At 46.7% G+C, this 11,637-nt stretch overlaps 3 protein-coding genes across 3 annotated transcripts; 1 reads left to right on the top strand and 2 right to left on the bottom strand.

The window, feature by feature from the left end:
• Nucleotides 1–1,074: 1,074 nt before the first annotated feature.
• Nucleotides 1,075–1,586, top strand: PtA15_12A109 (uncharacterized protein; the record flags this gene model as incomplete). Its single annotated transcript, XM_053161686.1, has 3 exons — nt 1,075–1,206; nt 1,280–1,350; nt 1,478–1,586. The coding sequence occupies 3 exons, from the start codon at nt 1,075–1,077 to the stop codon at nt 1,584–1,586; spliced, it is 312 nt and encodes a 103-aa protein (XP_053025679.1).
• A 136-nt stretch (nt 1,587–1,722) lies between these two features.
• On the bottom strand, nt 1,723–2,078 carry PtA15_12A108 (uncharacterized protein; the record flags this gene model as incomplete). Its single annotated transcript, XM_053161685.1, has 2 exons — nt 1,723–1,820; nt 1,985–2,078. 2 exons carry the CDS (start codon nt 2,076–2,078, stop codon nt 1,723–1,725), a joined length of 192 nt encoding a protein of 63 aa, XP_053025678.1.
• Nucleotides 2,079–5,620: 3,542 nt separating this feature from the next.
• PtA15_12A107 (uncharacterized protein) lies at nt 5,621–10,076 on the bottom strand (the record flags this gene model as incomplete). Its single annotated transcript, XM_053161684.1, has 8 exons — nt 5,621–5,677; nt 5,734–5,867; nt 5,956–5,965; nt 6,072–6,370; nt 8,439–8,539; nt 9,586–9,803; nt 9,891–9,980; nt 10,053–10,076. 8 exons carry the CDS (start codon nt 10,074–10,076, stop codon nt 5,621–5,623), a joined length of 933 nt encoding a protein of 310 aa, XP_053025677.1.
• Nucleotides 10,077–11,637: the final 1,561 nt, after the last annotated feature.

Below are 11,637 nucleotides of genomic sequence, written 5' to 3'. Positions count from 1 at the left end.
TCCGAGCTGAGCTCCAGCTTTCAAGAGCTTTCAAGTCTCAGGAAAGTGATATTTTTCTAAAGAATGTTTAATAAAAAAAATACCAGCAGGAAGGCAAGATGCCCGCCTGCTGGGAAATGTGCATCTCATCCGAGGGGGAGCTCAGATGAAGACGCCATCCACGGTTGAAGTGAATATTACCCAAAATACAGCGAAAATGGGAAATCTCTCACCCCAGGACGGGCACTTAAGTTGCAAGCCCCTCTTCCAGAGGCTCGCTTCGCGAGGCGCCCCCGGCGCGCCGGTCCTTCGGCCCCTGGAACGAGGGGATTGTGTTAGGCTAGAAGTATATTAAAGCTTCAGGTTTGCAGAAAAAAAATTCAAGGGTTCCCCCTACAATTGAGCAAATCACAAAAAAAAAATTCTAAGGTTTCCCCCTTTCAAAAACAAGCAAACAGAAGGTCTAATTCCCCTTACAACCCAGAAATTAACACAAAAAAACAAGCCCTACATACAAAATGATAAAAACAAGGCCCGCTCCCTACCACCTAGCGCAGCAAGCTGACGCACCGTGGCCCATTGCCCATCCCTGTCTAGCAGGGTTAAAAAGCAATGAGAAGAAGACCCCCAGCTCAAAAGCACAGGGGGGTCCCCGAATATCCCCCGCCGGACTGCGCAAGTGCAACAGCGGACGAGGGTGAGGCGACCCTCAAGCTGGAAGTACAGCCAAAGAGTTGCCTGAGGAACAAACCCGACTACAACCCCACCCTTTTTATAGTCTTTCCGACCCCCACACCCACCACACTAGGCCAGGCCCACATCATCACCGACTGCATAAAGCCACAAACTTCACCTGACCAACGCCTCCAACAACCCCCCTTGGTAACCACATCAAACACACGCCGCGCAACTGAAACCCTATCCAAATACCAAGGTATACCCCAGCTCAGCACCCCAAGGTTGTCGACCTGGTAGCGCAAATTGTTTTAGTGGCTGTTGTGTTGGGGCTGGTCAAGTTGTATTTGCTCGTCTTAGGTCTTTGTTCATCTTGGTTTCTGACTTGCCATCTGTAAAACCTGACACATGATATCATTTATGCTTGACCAGCTCAATCCTCCTCGGTTTCATCAATACCTGTCGTACATATTAACTTGTTCTCAAGTTGTCATCAGGTTAAGGATTAGCTCAACTCAACCCGTGATCTCCGCCGCTGTCTCTTCCAGACTGGTCTGTCTCGCTTCTCCTTCCCACACACACCAACATCTCCGCTCTGACTCTCTTTGGGGGAAATCCTGTGTAGCCAGGTATTCCAGTAATCACCCTTGACCCCGGCCGCCAAAAAGTCGTGCTTGCTAACCTGATGGCTTCCGAGTTGGTGCCCCGGCCCACCGGTCCGCCACTGACGGACCACACACTTTGCCCTCTTTGATAAGTACGCATGTCCTCTCTCTCCCCTCCCCACAAGCTTCACCAGCACACTGACGCTCCCTTGCATCAGCGAGACGATGATCCTCCCCGACCCGTCCCTGTTAAAGGAAGAAGAGGCCCACACATCCCTTTCCCTCATCAGCTTCGTCGCCCCGCCCCAACCCGAGGTAGTGGGATAATGATCCTCCCCATCCTGTCCTTGTTCGAGGAAGACCAGGCCCGCGGATCCCTCTCCCTGGTCAGCTTCCTCGCCCCGCCTCAACCAAATGCTAAGCTGCGTGTCAAAAAAGAGACTCACAGGACGTAGATATGTTCTCATAAGCTCGGATTGCTCGCCACGAGTTCTGCCATCCGTTTGGCGTTGCGGGCCTTGCAGATCAAGTCGGTCTCTTTGTGGATCTGGTCGGTGACACCTGGAGAGGATCAAGCGGACACATCAGCATGGGGTCAAACAAATATCCCACAAAAGTGCTTGCACCGTTGTATCTTTACAAAAACTATTCTACATTAGAAATAGTGAGACAACAGGGGCATGATTAAGCAATGATCAAGTTGAGAGCTGAATCTTTCAGCTCACTTCTCGACATCAACACCCCTTTCTTGTATGAGCTCATGAAAAGATCCAACAGATCCTGGTCAACTTCCGTGTCTCTGTTAGGTTTTGCGGCCATTGAGCTGATCAGCTCATATGCGTAGTTCTCAAGCCTCCAACAAGCCGCCAGAATCTTCGGTTGGCTGCCTGAAAAACAACCCAGTCTGCCATATGGCCTTCATGATTAATCTCAAATCCAGGTGCTTCTAATCTGAACGTAGTCAAATGCTTTGGCAAAAGGTTCGGTGTTCTGGCACAAGAGTCCAGCCTTTATACTACCATATGCTGGCTAAATCTAAAAGAACAGACCTTCATCAGTGCCAATCATCTGGATTTAGCTTACTAATTTGTCAAAATCAAACTTCCATTTACAGACTCAAGGGTAAACTGGTGAAGTAGACTGTCAATCTCCATAGCAGTCTGCGTTTCTGAATGTAATGTAAGCACTTCCATAAGAGTTTCCAGATTCTTGTGCATGGCTGGATTAATAATGTTATTTTTTTATTGGAAGGGCAATTGCTGATATTAATGACTGGACTGGCCAAAAAGAAACTGTATGATTGTTTTCTTGAATAGCCAGTATGCTTACATTGATTTTGTTGGTGTTAAACATTCTTGCAGTATTCTGCCTTGTTGTTTTACAAGTTGCACCATCAGTAACAAAGATCCCTTGCCCAAAGATGCCAGACATCACCCCCTTTAATAATCAACTCTGAAAAACAAATACGTGGTTTATGTGTAGGCCAATGACCTTTAATTCATGGCTGGAAGCTGATGAACGCAGCAACAAAGGAAGCTAGAGTCTTACTTTCACATAGTCTTGGGAGCTGGCTGCATAAAAATTTTCCCATCAGATCTCTGTACCCACATGATGATAGGTAGGTAAAAACCAAGAAGTAGATTACACTGTTCTAAATGTGCTCTATCCAATGTGACTGAATAATTTTGGTTGTAGACCTGGTATTGTAACCTTACAAAATTCCCATCAAACTTCTGTATTTTTTGTTATGTTCTTGAGATTGCAACTTACCAAGTAAACCACACCATGAACTAGGAGTTTTTGGGCAGCATGCTCTGAAAGATTTCAACTGTTGATACTCACTTCAGGCAAATTCAGTTCAGCACAAAATACTGAGGCAAAGGGCAGCTGAAGGTTAGACATGTGGATCTAGGACTTTCTCTCTCTTCAAATGCTTCAACAAGCTTTACTACGAACTCAAAGAGGCAACCTCCATGTTCACTGCTTACATCTTCTCTCTTCAATGTGCCAAAAAACATGAGCAGAAAAAAGAACAAAAATTGGTCCAGAGAACTGTTGGAAGTCAGAAGTTGAATTCCTCAACATAGTTTGGGAGTTGGAATGTCAATTTGGCAGGACATGACCAAACACTACCATCATGTATGAATTTGGGAAGGGAAAAGGTTTGGCTATATTAAAATCCAAAATACAAAGGTTCTGTGTGAAGATTTGGTTTGGGGAAAAATTATAGTGGTTGGGTCTAATCTCAACATATTAGAGATGGCCCCAGTGGACTGGAGTACCCAAGCACAACCCGAGTCCAGGCACCCCCAAACCAGTACCGCAAGGCCATTGCTAGAAAATATTATATTCCAAAATTAATTAATGGCAATCCAGTCACTAGGGGTGGCCAATGAGAAATAACAAACAGGGAGAAAAAATAATAGCCAAGTTTTCCCCTGGTGGGGGGGATTTGGTGACCTTTTAATTGGGGCTAAAAGCTGGTATGTTGTGAGGTGGGTAACTTTCCCTGAAATCTGCAGCGGCACAGCCGCCTTGGCCTCTAGTAGGCTAGTAAATCTTCCCAAAGAAGAATTAGCTGTCATCAGCCTGGCCAAAAAGCGCCCACAAGTTGGCCAGTGGCCCTGTAGCTCCCCCAGGCGCCCCAGAGAGCTGCCACAGGTATTTAAAGGGCCCTCTGGCCGCCCCAAAAGGCTTTTCCTCACGCTTTTACATACCTAGTATAATTTACCCGCCTTCAACATGTGCTCAATAGCCTGTTTCTAGTTTGGTAAGTCCCTTAGTAGTTGTTCTTAGCCCTATTTTTTCGCCATAAACTGCCCAGTGTCCACCCAGCCTTCAGAATCAACCTCTTCAAGCGCTTCCAACTGCCCAGTTTCTACCCTGAAGAACCTCAAGACTTTAAGGGCTTTTTACTAGTAAGTTTAAACCCTTTCTCTTGAGATTCTCCGCCATTCCTTGCTGGGATTTAAACCACACCTGTTTATAGGCCCCAGTGTTTGCTTTTGAGGGATTGGACACCCCTGATTTTATCAGGCCCCTCTTTATTTAATTACACTAGAGGCCAAGGCGGCTGCGCCGCTGCACATTCTAGGACCAGATGAGTCATGACTTGTCCTGGTCCTATCCCTAAAAACATTTGCAACATGGAAGATTTATCCCTTCCACCCACCCCTTACAAGATTTCTAATGTGCTATTAGTCAAATGAAGTTTTGGGAAATTGGAGAAGTCATGTAGTGCATTGCTTGATTTCCCCAGCTGCTCCAAAACGCAGCATGAGTTCCAAATAAGTAGATTAAAATCCTGTAAATCATAGAATAAATTTCTAGGATCCCCCGGCCCCTACAAAAGTATCGAAATCTCACAAAAATCATCATGGGTTTGCCCTTTTCAAAAGCCACAAGAAACAAAAGGGGTTTCCCAATACAAATGTACAAACATAGAGAAGATAAGGATATCGTTGCTCTTCAGAATCTGTTCACCCTTTGGATTTTGATCAATGTCTAATTTGCAGTGACATTCTTCTTATTTAGCTCAAAATTCCAAGTAAATATGCTCCCTCAAGTATTTCAGTTTGATCTTAGTTTAGCCAAACTTTACAATAATTAGTTGATGTTTGACCGGATTATCAATTAAATCAAATTGACCTATCTCTAAGGGGATCATTTTGTCTTTAGTAAACTTATTCTTGATCTTTTATTTTTCACCTATTAAATCATAAGAGGGTCTTCTACAGAGTTCAATGCAAAGAGTTCATCTTAGAATTGCAAGTCAGATAAAAACACATGTGGAAACAGTGAAAAAACCAAAGAAAAGGCATCCTTGCAGATTGTCAACGGCTTCTGCAAAACCCTACCAGAACCAGTAGGGGATTGGGGGCAAGAGACTTGGAGTGGCGGCGAAGCGTGGAGGGCAGGGAGAGTCTGGCGGGCCGTTTCTTGAAATTTAGCAGGAGCGTCTGTTGGGTGGTGGGCACAGCCATGCCCACGTGCTGTTTTTGGGGCTTGGGGCGCCCCTTATTTTCCTGTTCTTTGTCTGGCTCAACATTTGGCTTCGCGTCTTCTTCTTATTTGGGAAGGAAAACTTGTGGGAATGGGGGACAAATGCAGGTGACTGTTAGCTTCTTGTGTTATTCTTCTGAGTATCCATCTTCTTCCTCTTCCCCAGATAGATGGTGAGTGAGGTTGTTGCTGAGCCAGAGCTTATGCGCATCAACAATGAGAATCAGCCAATGCTGGAGCCATCAAAGGGAATCATGAGCAAGCTTCTCAGCCCTCTCCTTTTTCTGCAGAATCTTGTCATTTGGATGGACGTGGGCGTGGGACCATGCGGAGGGGTCTGCCTGAAGCAGAATTTGTGATCAGCTCTTGGCTAGTCGTTTGAGCGCATAGGAGCCCTTGACCACGCTCCAAAACAACTCGCACAGGCCCAGGATCAGCGCCCCGTGGTCTAGGATAGAAGGCCAAGTAGGACAGCGAGGAGCCAGGTGGAGCTGTGAGGGCAGATGAAGATCTTGGCAATCTTGTTGAAGATCTTTTTCTCCTCCCCATCCCCCTCCAACAAGGAGAAGGAGGCTGCTGCTGCGCCGTCATACTTGGCGGTCAGGGCTTGCAGTAGCATTGGCGCATGGTTCAAGCTCCATTTGCCATCCATCCCCCATTGTCAACTATGTCTCCTCCTCTAGGGTCAACTAACCAAACCAAGCCTGTGATGAAAATGGGCTGGCCAAAGAGGGTCAGCCAATGGGACTCAACGGTGATTGAGAGAAGGGTGAGGAATTAGTTTTCTTGTTACAAGCATTGGATACTGACAGCTTTGAGGAAGGTAGCTTGCAAGGTCTCCCAGGGCGTGTCCAAGCAGAGCTTGAGCCTGCGAGTTCTGGCGAGAAGTGAGTCGGGGAGGGGATGCATGTTGTGCTCGAAGAGGAGGACAAGGGCAGCGGCGACATGGTAGGCAAAGAAGCGCTGGACAAAGTTGATGGAGAAAATGGGCGGGAGGGCAAGGATGTCAGCTCTGGCAATGAGTTTGACAAAGGTGGTGGCGGGAGTATGGAGGTCCAGGCGACGGACCTGGAGGACCAAAAGGCCAGGTTGTCCTTGATTTTGCTTGGCTTGTCTTCATCCGCTCTCCCCTGCGCGTGAAGATGGTCTGTGAGCCTGAGTCTCTATAGTGACAGCAGGAAACAAGAAAGAAGGATGAAATAATTGGATTTCTTTGGATAAAGAAAATACAATTATCAAAGAGAGAGAGAAAGAGAAAGAGAAACAGAGCAGGATCAGGATAAGAAGATATTCAAGGTTATTCTGGTGGGAATGCACGTCCACTGGCAATGCTAACTCTTCAGAAGAGTGCTGCCAAGCTGTGCTAGAAGGTGCTACAGCCTCCTCTCACCAAAGAAACGTGGAGGGATCCTGACAGATATGAAGGGACAGCCCTGTGACCAAGAATGAGGCAAAGGCCAACAGTTATGAAGGGACAGCCCTTTGGTCAATAAGAGTCAAAGGCCAGCAGTTATAGAGGGACAGCCCTGTGATCAAGAGAAGGCAAAGGCCAGCAGTTATGGAGGGACAGCCCTGTGATCAAAAGAAGGCAAAGGCCAGCAGAAAAAAACAGATCAAGCAAGACACAGAGTTGTACCTCTGAGATAAACAAGGTTCAGTGAAAAAGGTTACTTACTGTCAATATCCTAGGCGCCTGTGACGGTAGGTATACTGGGAGTGTTGTAAACTCTTTGGTGGTGATCCTGGGGTTATCTGGGGTGTGGTTCTGGTGTGCTGAAGTCTGTGTATCCGCCTCAGGCAAGGGGGATCCAGACTACAAAAATTTTCACAGTTTGCTTATGTAATTTTCATATGTGCATGTGGTTTGGCGCGCCTGGTAGCGCTGACACGTCACAACTGCGCATGCGCGCCACAACTCAATAACTCAGGGAAGGAGTGTAGTTACAAAGAATTGGTAAGTTGTAACTAGGGTTAAAATTGCATGAGGAAACAGAATATGAAGTCAAAACAAGGTTATCTCTTAAGATGAAAAAGATATGAAGTAATTCATATGTAAAAAGTATATAAAGGCAGACTTTAGGTCAGCTGAGTTGACTCTAAGGCTGACATGGTCAGTATTGGATGATTCTTGCAAAGATTGGGCGAGCGGGCCGGAGTGAGCTGGCGTGGGCTACCAGATTGTTCCCCTGGCCTGGTCTGGAGCTGCGCTTTCCCAAAGATCCTTAGGTCAACACCTTACATGCTTTGGAGGAGTAATTGTTGAGAGACAGTTGCCCTATCACGGACTGGTTAGTGCTTATGTTGGGCCGGTAGTGATCTGCTGTTTGGGAATTGGGTGAGGTCAGTGAGGCGAGCAAGCCAAATGGCCCAGGGTCAATGCAGCTAGGTTACATACATAAATACATAAATACACATGAAGTCAGTGCCGTGCGGGATAAACATACATCAGTGGTGTGGCGGTGGCGTTATTGGCAAGGGCAAGGCGGCAACCTTGCTGGTGGATCACATATAAAAGGAGCTCTTCTTGGGTTAAATTGATCCGCAGGGCGTCCTCTGCGGCTGTACTTCCAGCGTGTGGTTTGTCCTTAACCCCCTCCGCTGTTGCACTTGCACAGTTTGAGGGGCTGAAGAGTGGGGCCCCCCCGCGTTCTGAAGCCTTTGCTGCGGGATGGGAACCTTCAACGCCCTTCCTTTTTGACCTGTGCGCTTGACGCGGGCTGGAGGTTGGCCCAGACGCAACAGCCATTGCTGTTCACAACACCTTTGGTGTTGTTTGGGGGCATTTGAGGTTTCATTTTTTTTCCAGTTTTGTTGTATTTAGATGAAACCTTGTAATTTTTTTTGTGTTTTATAATAAGGGGAAACCCTTGATGTTTTTTTTTTCCCTGTTTTTATGTATTTACAGGGGGAACCCTTGATCTTTTTTTCTCAGTTGTGGAAAAACTGTGTCTTTAATAAACTTGGATTAATTTTTTTAATATAATTACACCATTTTTTTCACATATTTTACGCCATAATTACCAATGTGTCCATTGGAATTATCCCTTATACTTTTGTCTTATACTCTTTTATCTTATTCTTGCACCACATGTAGCTAGAAGGGTTTGTCCTTGGCATCACGTAGTCTGACAAGTGTTCAATGGAGATGGGACAAGAGCAGATGATTGCTTGGAGCACCCGGCGTCTGCAAGGCTGGCGGGGGCACAACCACAGCAGATGAGGGCAGCAAATTGGAGGAGGTCTTGGTGGTGTGAATGCAGAACACGGAGAAGTTGAGTCTGGCAGCAAGGAACTTCATGTCAGCTTTCTGAGCAAAACAAAAAAATCAATGGATGAGCATTGTGGAAAGTGTCAGCCTTAGAGTCAACTCAGCTGACCTAAAGTCTGCCTTTATATACTTTTTACATATGAATTACTTCATATATTTTTCATCTTAAGAGATAACCTTGTTTTGACTTCATATTCTGTTTCCTCACGCAATTTTAACCCTAGTTACAACTTACCAATTCTTTGTAACTACACTCCTTCCCTGAGTTATTGAGTTGTGGCGCGCATGCGCAGTTGTGACGTGTCAGCGCTACCAGGCGTGCCAAACCACATGTACATATGTAAATTACATAAGCAAACTGTGAAAATTTTCGTAGTCTGGATCCCCCTTTCCTGAGGCGGATACACAGACTTCAGCACACCAGAATCACACCCCAGATAACCCCAGGATCACCACCAAAGAGCTTACAACACTCCCAGTATACCTACCGTCACAGGCGCCTAGGGTATTGACAGTAAGTAACCTCTTTCACTGAACCTTGTTTATCTCAGAGGTACAACTCTGTGTGTTGCTTGATCTGCTCTTCTTTGCTGGCCTTTGCCTCATTCTTGATCACAGGGCTGTCTCTGCTTGACATCATTCTTTTTCTGTGGTTTTTGCAAGAAACAAACCACATAGGTTTCCCTTCAAAGAACCTTGACTATCCAGAAGGAAGCTAAAAAATTGTGGCTGGATTAAACTTGTCTAATCCAGGATCCCTCCACGTTTCTTTGGTGAGAGGAGGCTGTAGCACTCTGAAGCACAGCTTGGCAGCACTCTTCTGAAGAGGTAGCATTGCCAGTGGAAGTGCATTCCCACCAGAATAACCTTGAATATCTGCTTATCTTGAATCTGATCAGTTTCTCTCTCTCTTTCTCTCTCTCTCTTATATTTGTATTTTCTTTTATATTTGTATTTTCTTCATCCAAAGAAATCCAAATATTGCCCCCAATTTTCTTGTGTCATGTTGTCACTATGGATACTGAGGCTCACAGAAAGTGTGATGGAGGAAAGTACAGGGGGGGTTTACAGTCTTGTTGGGTGGAGAGCGCGGAGATGATGTCAAGCCTGAGCTCGGTGAACTGGCGCAAATGGATGGCAATTGTGATCTGGATTGATTCCAGCTGCATAATGCTGCTTGCGTCGGCTGCTGATTTGTCCGAGCCGGTGTCCTCTTCCTGGGCCCCATACCCGGCGCCCTTGTTGTCTTCTTCCGAGTCCTCCAACCTCCCATACTTCACACACACAAACACACGCAGGGGGAAGCAAGCAGGGCCTGTCAGATCACCTGTGGGGCCGGAAGGGGTCGGGCGCGGACTCACTTTGGTCCCCCAGGACTTCGCGCCTTGCTGCTGCTTTCTCAATTGTTGGAGCAAAGCAGATTTTATGAAACCGTACGCATATAGGTTGTCCTTTTATTCAGTGAGAGTAGTGTTTAGTCGGCTGAGGTAGTCAGTCAACAAGAGGAGATGTTGGGAACGCACAATGGAGTATTTGAATTTGAGCATCACTTTGATGTGATGCTCCATAAAATATTATGTGTCCTATGGGAGTTGAACCCATGTCTCTTATATCCATGTCAAGTGTACTAACCACTGTACTAAGGACACTTGGATATGAATAGCTGCAGGTGGGTCAATGAACATCCACTGGTGTCACATGAAGATCCCTAATTGAGGGGAAGACCTGTAAATGACAGGTCATGAATGAGTGACACCAGCAGGTATGATAAAGCTAAGAGTAGAAGAACCACAACCTGACAGCCCCCCGTGCTATGATAAACCACTGGGCAGAGCGCCTGAGGTTTCTAGGTCCAAACTTGGTGGGATTTTGATTGCACGACTAGCCGGGAGATAGGAGGAACTCTCTCATCAGTTCTAAATACCAAAGGAAGGGAAATGATAAAAGGAACAAGATCAAGCTTACCTAGCCAGGAGAGAGGAGGAACTCTCTGCCGGACTAGGGAGTGAAGAGCTGAGACTAAGTACCATGGCGCGCGGGGGTCACGTAATCCCGTGGCCCTTTGTGTGGAGCCCCGTTGTCAAGGGGGGCTTCACAAAGCTTGCAGAGGAAGTGGGAGTCTTTGAGAAGGGCCAGTAATCTTGAGTAGAGGGGAGAGGAGGAATAGATGATGCGGACGGAACGGATTGAGCCGGAAGACAGGACGGATGGAACGGAGGGCGGGCGGACGGATTGAGGATGGACGGAGGGATTGAGGACGGACGGACAGGACAGACGGATGGACAGATTGAAGACTGACGGCAGATGAACAGACGTCCATTCTGACCTAGACGCCACGAGGATGTCTTTGGGTCTTCTCTTTCCAGCTGCGCACACCCCTTCATGTGAGAGTTCCGGCAGCTCTGGCTCCCTACTGCTCTAAACCTGTATTGCGCCGGCCTTTCAGATATCTTAGCTTTGCTAACTCATCTTAACTGCTCACTTTTTGGGAGTCCCAAAAGCCAGGGAGTGGCTTCCCAAGGCTCCCGAGTGTGGGTCGGGGGGAAGTTATGTCCCCGATCCTCTGTACTAATCTCAAGTAATTCTCCTCTTTCCATCTCTAGTTCACCTAAGCGGGCTACTCCCCAGAAAGCCACTCAAAATAAGTGTAGGAGGGCCTTTTGGAATTCCATGCCGTTGATCCACGTGTTAGTGATCATCTCCAAGTGTCTAATCATCACTGCCTTCTTTTTGGTTTTGGATTTGGATTCTGCATCTATGTAGGCTGACGATCTGAGGAAGGTAGCAACTTTGCACTTGGAGGCGTAGGGATACTTTGCATCGTGCATTGTGTGCCACATTGGCAGGCCTGCAATGTATTTGGCTAGGGTTACCAAAGAGACTTTGTGGGGGCCGGGGGACTCAAAAGTTTGTCCTGCCCAGCAACAGAAAGCGTATATGTCTTGCTTGGATAGGGAAAGTGAAAAGGGAGTGCGCTCGTTGCTCTCTGCAAATTTGACATACTTCTTTACGGCCGAGTTGTAGCATTTGAGGGTATTCCATTTATAGCCCAGTAGAAAGTGTTTGTCTTGGGTAGATAACTTGGTAGATAACTCTTGAGGGAATGAG

Source organism: Puccinia triticina, chromosome 12A (genome assembly GCF_026914185.1).
Source record: "Puccinia triticina chromosome 12A, complete sequence".
Lineage (NCBI taxonomy): Eukaryota > Fungi > Basidiomycota > Pucciniomycetes > Pucciniales > Pucciniaceae > Puccinia > Puccinia triticina.
Note: the sequence above shows the minus strand (reverse complement) of the source record. Positions and strands in the feature narration are given on the sequence as shown.